Below are 16,800 nucleotides of genomic sequence, written 5' to 3'. Positions count from 1 at the left end.
AAAGTGCCAATCCAGTTTCCTCTTGGTCCGCCCTCTACGTTCTCCCAAGTCGAGAATGGATATTTTTCTATGAAAAATGTAAAAGAATAAAATTTCCAAAAAATACAATCCAAACAGTGGATTCCAAGTCTCGAATCAGCCCCAGAGATGCTATTGAGCCCATTGGGCGTGTGGGCACAGGAAACGCGTGTGTCTGAGAAGGAGAGGCTGGCGGCTCCGTGCACCAGTAGTAACATCATACCCCTAGCCGTGTTCCCATTTCTCCCCCACGCATCATGGCTCTCGCACCATCTCCCCACCCCCACCCACCCAAACGAATAAATCACAACACATGTTGGTTTTCTTTCCTTGTGTCCGAGTCGCTCAGTTGTTTGGCTGGGAACTCATGTGTACAGGGAACTCTAACTCTCCTAATCTAAAGGTACACACACACACACACAAAGACAACACAAGTCACACAACTATGAATGCTGTACACAATGAAGTTTTTATTTGATACAATAACTCCACGTACCGCACATCCTGTACAACACAAATATACAGAACAAGAAAGAACAAAAAGTGAGAAAAGGACAAACATTAGAAAACGGTTTTGATAACCAAAGCAATGGGACATTTCTGAGAATGGGATCGCAATGCGCATCGTTTCCCCTACAGTCGCCAGTATGCAAGTTGTTTAAAATATACATTGTCTTGATTGTTAATGGGGATTATCTGCACTTGAAGCAATAAGTCAACTCACTGTAAAAACAATGTGATCATATTATGATAAGACAATATTATGATAGTTGAATCATATGAATCAATAAGATACCACTCTAATTAAAGCTGAAAATGATAATCCAAAATGACCCATTATTTACATGGATTTTTGATTGGCCAATATCTGGCCGCTTTGATTTAACATAAAAGACGACAATTAATTATATTCTTATATCGGCAAAAGTGATGCTGCCTTTTTGTAACAGCAACTTACCTTGCAGTCACGCACTTTAGATTATTAAAGATCACCAGAAGACAAAACAAAACAGCAAAGTAACAGCATAAAACAAATAAAGTATATAAGCAGAGTGTTGTGATGCGTAATCATTTTCATATAACAGTGCGTAGAATATTGATTATATCAAGGCTGTAACCCCTTTAAAAAAAAATGAAGGCACAGTCCCCAAATTAAACTGTATAGTTTAATGGTATACTGTATAGTTACTATAACATGATGTGTTCAGAGCTAGAAACTAGCGTTTAAAAATTAAATCAGGATTTAACTGTAGCCATTGCACCTTTCAAAACACACATTTGTCCTGTACTGTAGCTTTCGCAGCATAACGCTAATTTCAGACAACCTGCTCTTTAAGCAACTGACGGACATCTTGTTTAGAGAGCACCATCACTGCTTAACTCTTAAACGATATATACATATATATACACACACGCATACAATTCTCAAATCACAATTAATAAAGACATTTTCCACAGCAGTGATGCGCAGAGAGTATATATTAGTTTCACTATCCTCTAACAGTGTAAATTGCCCCCCCCCCCCCCCCCCCCCCGTGAGGCTTTAGCCCTACATTTCCCATCCTGAGTGCAACCCACTAGCCAATGAAAACGACCTCCTGATTTGCTGACTTTAATGTTTCAGCCAAGAAGTCGATCAGTGTTAACCTGCAGCCCTGAAGTGATTTGCAAAGCGTCACAATGATAAACTCACGCACAATAACGCCCGGGGTTGAACCACAGTGGCCAACTTGAATGCTATGCAGTGTGAACCCCCCCCCCCCCCCCCACCCCCCCAAAAAAAAACAACCTTTGAGCGTCACTTTTAGATCATTGTCCCCAAGGTACCAGTGTCAACTTTTTTTTTTTTCTTTTTTTTTTTGGAGCCAGTCATCAGAACTGGCGCCCCAACCGATGGCGGCGGCCATTTCCTTCCCGCCCTTGTACGGAGAGCGACCCTTTGAGCGGTACGGTCGGGGTGCATGGCCGTCTGCTAGTAGAAGATGGGGGCAGAGCGGTCCTCCATAAAGGTAGGCCTGAGGTAGACCTCCAGAGAGCGGTCGCTGTAGGGGAGGGGCGGCAGTGGACAGCGACAGTTAGGGTGCAGGTGAACACACGACAAAAGGTACACAAACAAACACAACAGACATGAACGCACCACTTTAAAACCAAACCACACCACAACCCCCCCCCCCCCTCCCCGAACACCCACACCTAGTGATGTACAGCAAGCGTGCAATGGTACCGGCGACTCGGTGTTAATAATCACGACACAAATCAAAAGAAAAGTTGTTCGGAGAAAAATGAACGCCATGCAAATGTTAGTGTCCTTATCCTGAATGATACCATGTTGTATATCAAGAAAAAAGGAACCATCTTTTACAACCCAGGGCCTCCGGGACCGAGAGGCCCTGCTGCCCGGTGGAGGACTGGAGGCCCGGGGACAGAAAGGATGGAAGGATTCTCAGCAGCACCCTGCTGACAGCCAGACAGCCAGTGAGCAGAGAGGGGAGCAGAGAGAGAGGGGAGAGATGGAGGGGCGCAAGACCAGAGGGAGAAAGAGAGGCCAGAGAGGGAGAAAGGAGAGATGGAGAAACTCCAGAAAGGAGGGGTAAAGAGGAGAGGGATCAGAGAGACAAAGAGATAGAGAGAGAAAGAGAGGCCGAATGGGGGGGAAAGAGACCGGAGAGAAAAAGAAACACCAGAGGGGGGGGGGGTCAAGAGGAGAAGGATCAGAGAGAGAGAGAGAGAGAGAGAGAGAGAGAGAGAGAGAGAGAGAGAGAGAGAGAGAGAGAGAGAGAGAGAGAGAGAGAGAGAGAGAGAGAGAGGGGGGGGAAACAGAGAGAGAGGGGGAAACAGAGAGAGAGAGAGAGAGAGGGAAACAGAGAGACACAGAGAGCAATTGGTTGTCCCAGCGTGGATGGAGGCTGGTGACTTACGGTGGTCCTGTTCCCTCAGAACCGGGACAATTCTGGACCCAAACTGGAAGGTAAAGAGAACCCTTGGGTTTGAATTGCTTATCTTTCATCAGGATCATGCATGGCTCACAACTCTTACGATGCACGTAGGCACTGCTGGTTAGTTTGCGGGGAGGTGTACAAACTGGAAGACGTGACATGACGGAATGGCAGAAGTACACAGCATGCTCATCACGCCTTAGACCGTATAAAGTCTTAACGATAAAGCTTTAAAATAACAAAACATTCAAATGTATACGCAGCTAGACCTTTGAAGAAGTTCAACAAGAAGATCAGAACAGAGACTCTGGTCAGCCGTAATTCCACTAAAGCATCAACAACACACACAAAACAATTACAAATCCTTGCTTTGAACGATCACCACAAACACAGGCTGGATCATTCTTTTACACAACCCACCGCAACTAGCAACACAAGGCAGTCGCACAATGCAGCAAGGCAGCAAACGGCCGCGACTCAACAGAAAACCACACACACACACACACACGCGCGCAATGAAGATGAGGGAGGAGCCAAGAAGCACTGGTGGGCGGGGCCAGGCACGGGGTAGGCGGGGCTAGGTACGAAGAACCAGGAAGTGCTGGGTGGGGCTATGGGGGGGGGGGGGGGGGGGGCATGCCTATGAATGGCGTGCAGCAACTTAACACAGTGCATGCTTGGCAAGAAGCAGTCCACAATGCGCCCGGAAAGGATAATAAAAATCGCAAATGTGATTTTTAAAGAAAGAAAGGGAAGTCAGATTACAGACAGAACAGATTTCCATCCAGACAAGACTGTTTATTAATATATAGATATATGTTTTATTTAGAATACCTTTGTAAAAAGTCACCATACATTCAAGGTCAATTTTGTGTATCACATGAGATCCCTCAACAGCATGCATAAGATGAACACTTTCAACGAAAATCAGCATTTTCTTTTTGTTTCTGGAATATTTTGCCGTTTTACAAGGACAATAACAACTTCTTTAAAGGAAAGACTAAAAACTACATAGCCACTCAGGGAATACAATTGCAACACTGTTGTCGTTTGAAAACCACCTAACTTGAGTGCTTTTTTTTCTCCACTAAAAAGGCTCACATGGTCCAGGCGCTGGGCATGTACATAAACAGAATTATGATGAAAGCAATTTAAACGCAGTTGAAAGTGGATGCCTCAAATTGCCCGCCCCCCCCCCTCCATCTTTGAGATTTTTTACTTTTTACATGATTCATTTGAAGACCAGAATCTTACTTCCCCCGGAATGGCCGCGTGAAATATTAAAAATTGATTGGATAAATACTCAAAAATACTATCCAGAAAAAGATTCCCAAATTAGACCAACGGCAGGCAGTAGCCCTGACACGGCCCGTTCATTTAAATACGTTAAGTTGGTCTTTGTTGATTGACATCAGGAGGGCCAGAGTCTCGGCCTACCATACATGTCTTTTCCCGTGGGCCAAAACCCACACGAGACGAGGAAACATGCAAGCTCAGGCCAGAAGAGATTGAGTTCATGTAGGACGGATAAAATAAAAAAAACTTTTTTTTTGTTAATATAGAATGTTACTTAATATTTCTTCCTCCCTCCCCTCATACATTACAAAAATATTTCGGATACAGGACAATTTGGTGTGTTGAATATTAACTCCTAAGGCAGATTTGACACACACGCTCGCGCTGTTCTGGATATTCAAATCAGCTCAGCGAAGACACACGGAACAGAGCACGACCAACAGAATCCAACACAGTAATCTGCTGCACAGCCTTATTGTAAACAAGTCCACGTGTGTGTGTGTGTGTGCGTCTGTGTGCGTCTGTGTGTGTGTGTGTGTCTGTCTGTCTGTGTGTCTGTCTGTGTGTCCATGTGTGTGTCTGTGTGTGTCTGTGTATGAGTGTGGCATCAGAACAACGACAATTACGTCTTTTGGCACTTGTACAGTACATGAAAATGTCAGTTTAGTTTTCCGTTTTTGTTTTGTTCTTTGCTATTTTCTTAACAAAATGACACAACCATGTACATGCATGAAAAGACAAGCAGTAGCAAAGGCAGTCTTTTGAGAGAAGAAGAAGAAGAATAAGAAGAAGTAGAAGAAGAAGAAGGAGATGGAAAAGAAAAACTAAAACCGGGTCAAGTCCAATGCTTGGTTGGGGGACCGCGAGACTAGCGGGGCATTCAGAGTCCGTATCGCTGCTGCAGGGCCAGAAGGTAGGCCCCGCTGGCGGGCATGCCCTCTGGGAGCCGGTAGGCCCCGCCGGGGCCCGAGCTCTCCGGGCAATCCTCCACCCACCAACCGCTACTGTCCTCACAACGACACCACCACCACCACCACCACCACCGCCGCCGCCACCACCACCACCACCACCACCACCACCGACGGGCCGACACCCCCGGGGAACGGGACGGAGGGATGGATGGGCGGACGGACGGGACGGAGGGAGGCAGAGATGGGAGCCCGGGGAAGGAAGGAAGGAAGGAAAGGAAGAGAGGGACAGAACGGATGGATGAGACTGGCCTCTTCCACGGGAGGGAAAGGGGTGAGGGGTGTGGAAGCAGGAGCAAGAGAAGGGGAGGGGGGAGGGGGGGGGGGCAGAGAAGAGGAAGAGGAGGCAGAGGAAGAGGAGTAGGAGAGGACAGGAAAGGTGGTAGGCTAGGTGGATGTGGGGGGTGAGGGGGGGGGGGGGGGGGGGGGTGGGGGGGGTGAGGGCCCCTGTGCTATTCCGAAGCGTTTTCCTGTGTCTGTCTGTATGTCTGTTCTCACACAGTCGAAATCAATTTGCCATCAGGACTGTCGCTGTGGAACAAAGGAGAGAAGGAGGCTTGCCAGGTCGGACACATTCAGAGAGTAATGAGACAAGAGAGACAAGACGGAACCACGTGCAAGCACACACACGCACGCACGCACACACACACACACACACACACACACACAAGATGGAGGACCACCCAGCCCCCGACACCACCAACACCTCCACCCCCCCCCCCACCCCCCCTCGGTTGAGCGAGGCTGGGCCCTTTTTACAGGGAGTGCTGATTGACACCCCCCCACCCCCCCACACCGACACAGAAATACAAACACATGTACAGCAGACAAGAGACCTTGTGCAGTGAGGACCAGGGGGAAGCCCCGGCATGATGACTGGGGGTGAGGGGGGAGGAGGAGGAGGAGGAGGGGGGGGGGGGAGGGGTTCAATGTCTACTGTCACATGTATTCCACCAAACCCTCTACACCCCACACACACACACAAGCACGCACACACACACACACACACGCGTATATCTCCACTGTGCCGTGCCCGCTCACGTACTGGTCTTTTTCTGCCACACGCACACACACGCACACGCACACACACACACACACACACACACACACACACACACACACAGAAATGTGCACCCGAGACCAAACTATCCGTAACCCTGACGACCAATAAGCCTACAAACTTGGAGAGGACTACGAAAAGAAATGATTGTGCCAGGGGATGGGGATGGGGATGGGGGCGGGGGGATTGTGGCCTGGACGAAAGTGGAACGTAAACAAAGATACTTAAAAGAGACTTAAAAATGCATCTTTAAAGAGCTACCACTTAAGAAGGCTGTTAAACGGCAAAGCAAGCAGAAGCAAAAATATACGCTATTGGAAAGAGCTGCGACAAGAAATAAAACCTATTCAAATCAACAAAAAACGAAACACACTAGCGGTGCTATGGTGGGTTCTTACGGTGTTCTACAGATTATCTTACCTACAGACTATGCAGACCATGCAGGACAAAGCCCCATTCCGCCGTGGGCCTCTTAAAATAGGTGCACCTCATAGACTCAACACTCATTCTCACTCTGCAGCTCATGACCACCACACATCTCATCGGGACTCAAGACGGCATCGGGAAACAAGGGGAACGTACCTCGTGGCGAAGCGGCTGTCATAGTCCTCGATGGCAGGCTGCAAAATAGGGACACCCGTTTTAAGCAGCGGCTCAGGGGGAAAACGTTTTATTTTATTTTTTTTTTTACTTCCTGCAATATAGTAGTCTCTTGGTGATGGACAGTAGTGGTGATCCATCCATGCATATCAAATGTATATCATAGCAATATCGCATTTTGTTGAACTGTACAATTGATTTCAGAAGACAGAGTGCTATATTGCCATTGTTTACATCGTGGCAGGCATGAACAAGCTAAACGTTCTTCGGCAGCCTCAGTACAAGGGAGCCATCTTGTCAAATTATACTGGTAATGTATATTTTAGACAGTTACCAAGGGTTGATATCGTGCCACCAGGTGTGAGATGTGTAGCCATTACAAGCCGATAGATAGGCATAGGCAACATTTGCTACAGTCCACTGGGTAGGCTGGTGCACTCATCTATCCAGCACACATCTAGGTGGACACGCCCATTCCCACCTGCTGGCATAATATCACCCCTTTAACACACTGCAGTGGAGTATCGCTCTGTTTCCTTCTCATTCATTCAGGGATGCAGATTCAGATGTGTTAATAAAACACTCCCTCCCCCCCACACACCTGCGTGGTGAAGCCTGCCATGCTGTAGGGTCGGGGCCGGGTCTGCGCTAGACTCTGGGCCAGGAGGCGGGCGGTGAGGCCGTAGTCCGGCATGGGCATGTCGCTCTCCAGGAGGTTCCCTGTGCTGCTGCTCTTCCCATGGTGGAGGCTGGGGGGGGGGGGGGGGTGAAGAAGGCATGCCAGGGTTATTTGTGACAGAACATGCAGAACCACCACAAAGCACTATCTACAGTCGTTTTGGAAAAATGTTCTACAGTAATTACAAAACTTGTTTTAAAAATAATGAGTTGTGAAAGGAGGTCCTTTTGGGTTTATGGCCCTCGTGTTGAGGACAGGACGTCCAGGCCGTACATACTTGACTTTGAGCTTCTCGCTCTCCGTGTCGGGCAGAACGCGTGTGTAGGAGAAGGGGAACCAGCCGCGCCTGCAGAGAACCAGAGGAGCACAGTGTACGGGTTGAAGGAACCAGCCATCAGGGAACACTGGTCACGGTCACGGTCACTGGTATGATGCGTGCGTGTGCCTGTGTGTGTGTGTGCCTGTGTGTGCGTGCATGCACGCGTGCATGCGTGCGCGTCAGTCTTTGTCTGTGTGTGTGTGTGTGTGTGTGTGTCTGTCTGTGTCTGTGTCTTTGTGTGTCTGTGTCTGTCTTTGTGCATCTGTCTGTGAGTCTATGTGTCCGTCCATCTGTGTCTGTCTGACTGTGTATGACTGCCTGCCTGTCTGTCTACGTGTGTGTGTGTGTCTGTACTGTCTGACTGTGTCTGCCTGTCTACGTGTGTGTCTGTACTGTCTGACTGTGTCTGTCTGACTGTCTACGAGTGTGTCTTTGTGTGTGTGCGTGCGCGCGTGTGTGCGCCGGGACCACCGCGCACATCTTGTTCTTCTCGTTCTCGCCGTAGTGCCAGCCGTCCCGGGCCTCGGGCACCAGCAGGGTGATGACGTCGCCCTCGGCGAAGCTCAGCAGGGTGCCGTTGTCGCCGGCGGCGTGCGAGAAGATGGCCTGCACGCGGGAGCGCCCGTTCCTCTCCAGGCCGGCCGCCATGGAGCTTGAGCGGGGCAGGGTCCTCGTCTCTCCTGGGGGGGAGACGTTTTTCAACTTTAGCGGTTGGGTTATTATTCAGACTCTTTTGACTAGCATTAGAAAGTGTCTCATGTTAAAACATCAACCATCCGTCGAGTCAGTCCGGACAGGATATAGCCGTGACTTAAGCTGCAACTGCTGAACATTGATATTTATTACAGTGGAAACAAGCTCAAGCCTCGAGAGGTTCCTAATGAGGGAACTCGACTAGTGCAGCTTTAATGATTTCCTTTTGAATCACTCGGCAGACACTTATTCAAGAGAGACTTGATGCAGTGAACTCTGATTCAGGCCGTTGAGGACCCAGTCAGGCGGTTAGGCATTTTGCTCACGGACGCCCACTGTAGACGTCGGGGATTGAACCCAGAACCTTTCGATATCCTGAGCACCTCACTATGCATGTATACTGCCCCCCCCCCCCAAAAAATAACTTGATTCACATCACCCGTACGTACACCTGTTCCATACCTGTACACATCCTAAGCGCCTACCTGCTACTTAAAGTATCCAAAATCACTGGGTGATTAAAGTGTCTGATGAATGGATAAATGGTCACATGTCTTAGCCAAAACGACTGAAACGACGACGCTCCTCCACCAATCAGGGAGTCCGAGCCTCTTTGAGTGACAGCCAGACTCACCCACTGGGTTCTTGCTCTTGGCCGGGGCGGGCCTGCGGACGGGCAGGGTGTTGGAGTACACCTCGCTGACCTGCCGCTGGGGCTGGCCCTGGGGCGCGCCCTGGGGGGACGGGGGCCCCCCCTGGACGGCACCTCCGCTCCCGCCTCCGCCGCCGCCGCCGCCGCCCTCCGTCCAGTAGTCGTCGCCGTGGACGCCCGTCGTGCCGTTCACCATGGCCATGCCCTCGGGGCCCATCAGCCTCTGCTTGGGGGACAGTGAAGAGACACACGGATGACGCCGTGTGTGCCGAAGTCACCCGGTCGGCTCAACCCTAGGGGCAGGGCGATTCATCGGATTTTGATCGCGGTTTCTATTTTTTTTGGGGGGGGGGGGGGGGTCAAACGATCTCCAAACTAATATAATCGTAAAGTTGAATTTTTTTTTTTTTGACAGTTTTTTTAATTTTATTTTTATTTTGTTCATTAAATGTTTTATAGAAATTGAACAGAACAGTTGGCTACACATCTGTACATTCTTTTTCAATTGGAACATATTTTTTTAAGGGGACATTTCAAAGTGCTCAGCTGTTCTCAAGTGTTTTTTTTTTGGAGAGAAATGCAGAATAAACGTGTCATGTGTTAAAAACTCAAAAATGATTGTTTGAATAATCGTGATTTCAATAATGACCAAAATCACAAATCGTGATTTTTTTTTTCCATAACCGAGCAGCCTTAACTCAACCCTCTAGGTTCCTACACAACGTGGGCGGTGAGCTTTGCCGCGAAAATCCATTTGCATACGACGTGTCGACACACACTCTGCGTCTCTAGTGCCGTGTCCGTTGAGGACACAGGAAGCCCGTAAAGTAAAGGTGGGGAAAACTATAAAGAACTGCTAATAAATCATAGGATTAGTGGGTGTGTGATGGCGGTCGTGTTAAGAGCTCCGGCCCAGCAGGGGGGTAGCGTGGGCTTTAAGCAGCTTGTTAATAAAGAAGAAGGCACTGCACACATTAAAGGCGCGCGGCTGGAGAGAGGTGGGCTTGTGTTTGCCTCCCTGTGGAGAGAGGCGATAGGTCTGAGTGCGAGTGGTGTGGTTCCTCCCTTAACTGTATAATAAGCGTGGTGTGATCCGGGTGGACTGCTGCTGCTGCACACACAACACACACACGCGGTAAATGCGGTCTTCGCTTTCGTTAAAACGCTGTGTGTGCTGGACTTCGTTGTGCTTTGGGTCACACTGTTCCGTTTCTCCTCACAGCCGTCCTCTACTCCCGTCCTTACTGCTCAGCGCCTCATCTGACCAGTCTTATTGTGTTGCCCGTGACATGCCACCAGGTGTGAGTGTGATGAGCCGTTACAAGCCCTTTTGAAAATCGGGCTCTTCTGACATCACAAGTGGTCGTGTCCACCTAGATGTGTGCTGGATGGATCAGTATACCAGCCTACCCAGTGGACCGTAGCAAACGTTGCTCGATCTATCCGTCACACATCTAAGTGGACACGCCCACTTGTGATGTCAGAAGAGGCAGATTTTCAAAACGGCTTGTAACGGCTAATCACACTCACACCTGGTGGCATGTCATGGGACCTTTAAAGGAGAACTTCTGAGGGGCGACGCACAGAGCCTGGCCTGGAAACCAAACGCCACAAGGGGTGGAGTTAGGCCTTGGTCCCGTTTCGTTACATATTTCAACGTATTCTACCGACACAGAACTCTTTTGTGGAGGAAGTGGCTGAAGCTTTACGAGGGGGGCTTCAAAACCTTTACAGACTCCTCTCCGGAGTACGTCGGGGTCCGAAAACAAGACGTTTTTGCATGTTTTTCATTATCCAACCGGGAAAAGTTGATGGTAGTTCTTGTTCGCTGTTGGCAAATGACGCTCCAACAGAAACCTACGCCTCCAGCAACAGGACTGGTCGAAACAAATTGAAAGTGAAAGTGAAACGTCCCACACTGGATTCAAGCTCGTCTGCCCTCACACTTTATTATCTTTATTATCTGAATGGAGGTTCTCACCGCCTGATGGCCCAGGCCGCTGCCCATGAACACGGCCAGCTCGGGGGGCACGGGGAGCGGCTGGGCCCCCGGGATGGGGTCCGAGATCACCAGGTTGGACTTGGAGGTGTGCAGGGGGCTGGCGCCGCCCACCGAGCCCATCTGCTGGGCCAGGAGCATGGCGCGCTCCGGCAGCTTGTTGGGGTCCGAGCACGCCTGCTGCCACATGGGGATCTTCTGGGTCAACAGGTCCTTACCCTGGGGGGGGAGGAGGAGGAGGGGGAGGAGATAGAAGAGGAGGAGCAGGAGGAGTGGGAGGAGGAAGAGGAGCAGGAGGAGGGGGGAGGAGGAGGAGCAGGAGGAGGGGGGAGAAAGAGGAGCAGGAGGAGGGGGGAGGAGGAGGAGCAGGAGGAGAAAGACGAGAAGGAGGACAAGAAGGAAGAGGAGGAGCCGGAGGCGGAGGAGGAGCAGGGAGGAGAATGAGGACAAGGATGAGGTGGTATCAATGAAAGACAGGGGGCATGATAAATGATAACTTGGGCTGAAAACTACCAATTATCCTCCTCTGCATTTATTCTAGTTAATGTTCTTCCTATTCCTATACAAATCAATTCATTATTCAGCTATAAACAACAACAAATACTTTTAAGTTAACAGGGACACAAGTGATGTCTGGATTTCACTTGCATCCAAAAAGCAGCCAATTACAAAAAAGGATTACATCAGAAACAGAGCACTTTACCTGACTAATGACTAAAACGATTGATCTGTTGATTATTATTATTATCAATTAATTAAGTATCCATTGATCGGCCAACTGGTTCAGCACTTAGAGCCAAACGGAACAAGAGAGGATAATGAAAGATAACACAAATTAATAAGAAAATTATATATATATATATATATATATATATTCAAATACTTCAAATCCTTAGACTGATCCACAGAACTCTTTGAGACGTTGCATGGTAAACCCCATTGAATTGTGTAGAAATATCGAACATGATGCATGCGATTTCAAACTGTCCGCCTACTGCACCATCTAACAGCCCAGCAGCAGGCCCCCACCCTCCAGGTCCACACAAGACAGAAAACACTGGCCTACACACACACACACACACACACACACACACACACACAGTCTCATTGCTTTGTAATTACTGACTGTCATAGTGTCAACGACACCTCACCATACTATCATCAACTATGTGTGTGTGCAAACACAAACACACACACACACACACACACACTCAGTTTTTGGGACAGCGTTTCAATTGGCTGGCAGTGGGTGACCAGCATGAAATGCCTTGAGACAGATGCACCCCATTAACTCAACAGACCACCCACCCCACACACACACACGCCCACACACTTCTTCATGGTAGAATCACAATCCTACTCACAAGCCCACGTTACCACACTCATTAAATGCTATTATTACAGCTTTCCAGGCTTCACCCTAGACGCCATACACATGGGTTAGCTGGTCTATTCCCAGCTCATCTGGTTATTATTATTATCTGGTTTTTATGTCCCCCGTTTGTGATGGTTCTCCTGATCTAGAGAGACTCAGAGAGGGACAGCAGAGACAGCGAGAGAGACAGAGACAGATGCATAGAGAGACATAGACAGAGAGAGAGAGAGAGAGAGAGAGAGAGAGAGAGAGAGAGAGAGAGAGAGAGAGACAGAGACAGAGACAGAGACATAGAGAGAGACAGAGACAGAGACAGAGAGATAGAGAGAGAGAGAGAGATGCATAGAGAGACATAGACAGAGAGAGAGAGATGCATAGAGAGACATACAGAGAGAGAGAGACAGAGACAGAGACAGACATGCATAGAGAGACAGACAGACAGGCCTTACCTTTCCATGGTAGGCGCTGCTGTTCTTGGCCACGGCGCACTGGCGGTCCACGAGGAAGCAGTACCGGCGGCGCTCCTCGGACAGCGCCGTCTTGTAGCCCTCGGCGATGAAGGTGTCCAGCTCGCTCTGCTTGCTGCTGATGGTCTCCACAAACTGCCACCGGAAACACAGGGAGAACAGTATCACTGAAACCCGTAGGCACGGTGGGAGGAGAGGGCGGAAGAGAGAGGCAATCTTCCCAAAGACCATGTTTGTGCAGCCATCACACCTGTATCCTGGATTAATCACCGCATGAATTGACTCATTAATCACAGTTGGAAACGGGCGTCTGGTAGGCTTGTCTCGCGCTCGACCGGTGGCTGCATTACCCTTTGCGGCCACCAGAGGGCACTACTTCCCCACTGCCAATGGACGCGGTGAGCTAGTTAGGTACTTGTGGCTAAATCTAACAAGAATCTTTTATGTGGGATGGCCTTGCGTATTAGTGTTGGCGCAGATCCACCTACGCCATCACACAAATACTTTGAACCAGTGTTGAGCAGGCGAGGGAGTGCGAGGGAAAGATCAGGACAATGAATTTATCTTTCTCCTTGCTGGGTTACTTCCTGGCCGCACGGCTTATGACCTCGGATAAGGCACTTCCAAATAGTTCGGGCTGACTCAGTCTCATTCTTTCGACACCACGACTCTCGTGTATAGACATGAGCGATGCCCCGTCAACAAACTTTCTTTGTTCGGTTCGGTTTGTCGCAGACCTACCACTGAGCGGCCATGTTGTGGCTCTTCGTTTGAATGGTCTGGTCGTCCGCGCTCCAATGAGGAGCAGCAAACTTTAGGATGGTGCTGGTTGTGTTGTTGGTATGAGTCACACTTCATGCTGCAGGGAGAAACTGGAGCGGCGGTAGGATATGTGCACCGACTCAGAAACACACACCTGTCTTCTATAGCAGGGAAAGGCCTGCATCATGTCCGCAATGAAAGATCCCCATCTATGCGGATATTCTCTCTCTCTCTCTCTCTCTCTCTCTCTCTCTCTCTCTCTGAACTGCTCAACCTGTCCTTCCTCTCTGCCTAATTTCCCCAAGTCTCACGGCGCAGAGAAAAATTACAATCAATAAATACACGTCATCAACCTCGATAGAGACTTCATCTTTATTTAAAACGACCTGCCAGCTCAGGTCGACTTGTAACCTAGAACACTGCAGAGGGGGAACCTCGTTCTCTGAGGCATTTCTTCATAATCATGGAAAAAAAATATGTAATGTTGATTTTGCCCCTCTCGGGCTATTGGCCGGCGTGTGCATGTGACGGCAGATACCGGATAGGAACAGTAAATACATTCCTAGCGAATGAGTGCATGTATCTGTTGGGCTCGGTGCACGTCGGCTCGTGATTGGACCAGACCCCTGGATCAATAAACCCTGGCCGCTCCCACCCGGCGATATGCAAACGAGCGCCGGCATTTCATCGGGGACTTCCATTCCCTTACACAACAACGGCGCCGATTATATTAAAAAACGGAAGCACAGCGCTGCCTAATGCAGACCAACAACACTTGAAGTAATTAAAAGTGTGAGGGCTGGGATGTGGGGAGGAAGGGGGGGCGGGGGGGGTGTGGGGAGGAGAGGAAGGGGGGGCTAGGAGCCTTAAGAGGGTACAGAAGGGGACTCACAACAACAAAGCCACTCATATTCGATTTAATTCCTACAGGGATTTAGCAACATAGCCGTGCACCGAGTGAGAGACACAGAGCGAGAGGGGGAGGGGAGAGAGAGAGAGAGCGCGAGAGAGAGAGGAAGCGAGAAAGAGCGAGAGAGAGAGAGCTCCGTGCTGCCATTTAGTCATCATCAGCACTCTGTGAATCCACAAGACTTATTGCAGAGCTCCGGGGTTACAATATTGAAAACGACTACAACTTCCTCTCAACACGTCAACGGTGTGGGATAAACTCAAGACATGACATAATTCACACACCCCCGTGTGCCTCGTATGAACACACACACACACACACACACACACACACACACACACGATTCAACACTTTGCTATTCTCCAGTTTTGTACTCATTTCAGAAAAACCGTAATAAAAGATGGCTTTCATGTGTGATCTAATGGGCCAGGTCTTTAAGCTCTGTTGGATCCGGGGGCCGTCATTAAGACATCATTGTGCGGCGTGGGAGAGGTTATCAAGAAGAGACCTTCCCTTGAGGATGGCATCATCACACAGGCAGGGTGCTACATAATGAGCTAGTTAGCATTTTGGCAATAACTGTGGTCGGTTATTGCGGATCTGCTCTCAAAAGAGGGAAGGTTTTCGAGAGACGAGTGAGGGCAATTTTAAGAGAGAGAGCGAGATAGATGAATGGAGGAAGGGTGGGAAATGAATAGGGGGACAGGGGGTAAGGGGAGGGTCTTGCAAAGGAGAGAGTTGGGGGCACGTCTTCGAAGACTTTGCTCCATTAATTATTTTTTAATCAGTACGAAATTGGTCCGTGGCTGGCTAACACATTTGAATAATTACGTAAATGATTATACTCCCATAAGAGGCACAGCTCTGAGCCAGTTCATCACGGTCAGTTTCTCTTATAGAAACTCCAATGTAAACCAGCTGATGCTCTCTCTCTCTCTCTCTCTTCTTCTTCTCAGCCTCTCTCGCCCACTTGCCGTGATAGAAACCATGCATGTTTTTTTGTTTTGCCTTTATAACTTGTTGCAATGATTTGTAGTGGCTATGAGTCACATTGTGTGTATCTGAACGTGTGTGTGTGTGTGTGTGCGCGCATGTGCCTGTGTGTGTGTGTGTGTGTCTATTGATCTGCCTATTAATTCAGTGGGAAGATTGCGATCAGCGCTACATGATATCTTGATATCCTGCCACATAAACACGTCCAGTGAGGCGCCGGGAGTGGGCCTTTTGTTCTATAGCGGTCGACGGATATATATCGGCCGGACGATTTTTTTTCGCAGATTATTTTATTATTATTATTTCTATTATTTTTTGATTTACATGATTTACAGACACAGTTCGACAAATGTTCCTTTATTAAATTGAGACGTGTACTGTTTTGTTATCATCATTGTGTCATTTGTTAGGATGTAAATTGAGGGAGCAAAAGCAGTATCAGCTCCAAATATCGGCTCTAGAAAACCGTATCGGTCATCAGCTAAGGCTGAAGAAAAAAAATAATCGGCATCGGCCCAAAAAAAAGGAGGATGGAGGATGGAGACAACAGCAATCATGGCGGCTGATCCTGTTCGTCTCCACACCGCCGGGTCCCGTCCGTCCGCCGTCTCCCAGGGACGAGGTGTAGACCCGGCCCGCCCCGTGAACTCACTCCTCCGGGCGAGAGGGCGACCTGCGACGACACGCCGCTGCCGTCTGCTCTCCCTCCCCCCCTCCCCCCCTCCCTCCGCGGGACCGCCACACCACCGCCTTCTGTTCACCCGCTGCCCCCCCCCCCCCCCCCCCCCCCGGCTCATCACACACACCCACTCTTTTTTTTCCCACTCAACTTTGACACTCTGAAGATTACGTCTATCCGAACGCCACCAATCAGACACGCGTGGTCCGGGGCGAGTACGGCGACCGCACCGCTGTCACAGAGAGGAACTGGTGTGACGCGCACAAGACAGCCTTTGTGCACGTTCGTCTCTGGGTGTGTGTCTGCATGTCTCTGCGAGTGAGTGAGTGAGTGAGTGAGTGAGTGAGTGAGTGAGTGAGTGAGTGAGTGAGTGAGTGAGTGAGTGAGTGTGAGT

The 16,800-nt window shown here is 49.3% G+C and overlaps 1 protein-coding gene across 1 annotated transcript in view; it reads right to left on the bottom strand.

Moving 5' to 3' along the window:
* Nucleotides 1-466: 466 nt before the first annotated feature.
* The window catches only part of LOC311396550 (BAR/IMD domain-containing adapter protein 2-like), a 33,574-nt gene continuing 17,240 nt past the window's right edge, over nucleotides 467-16,800 (bottom strand). Inside the window, exons 4-11 of the mRNA XM_084488788.1 lie at nucleotides 13,045-13,434; nucleotides 11,203-11,439; nucleotides 9,204-9,444; nucleotides 8,355-8,556; nucleotides 7,835-7,903; nucleotides 7,480-7,627; nucleotides 6,861-6,898; nucleotides 467-2,060 (exon numbers count right to left, since the gene is read on the bottom strand). Of these exons, the coding sequence (XP_084344914.1) occupies nucleotides 1,991-2,060; nucleotides 6,861-6,898; nucleotides 7,480-7,627; nucleotides 7,835-7,903; nucleotides 8,355-8,556; nucleotides 9,204-9,444; nucleotides 11,203-11,439; nucleotides 13,045-13,434 (1,395 nt within the window). The 3' untranslated portion in view covers nucleotides 467-1,990. The remainder of the gene's footprint in view (nucleotides 2,061-6,860; nucleotides 6,899-7,479; nucleotides 7,628-7,834; nucleotides 7,904-8,354; nucleotides 8,557-9,203; nucleotides 9,445-11,202; nucleotides 11,440-13,044; nucleotides 13,435-16,800) is intronic.

The sequence above is a fragment of the Micromesistius poutassou genome (genome assembly GCF_964030765.1).
Source record: "Micromesistius poutassou genome assembly, chromosome: 1".
Classification (NCBI taxonomy): domain Eukaryota; kingdom Metazoa; phylum Chordata; class Actinopteri; order Gadiformes; family Gadidae; genus Micromesistius; species Micromesistius poutassou.
Note: the sequence above shows the minus strand (reverse complement) of the source record. Positions and strands in the feature narration are given on the sequence as shown.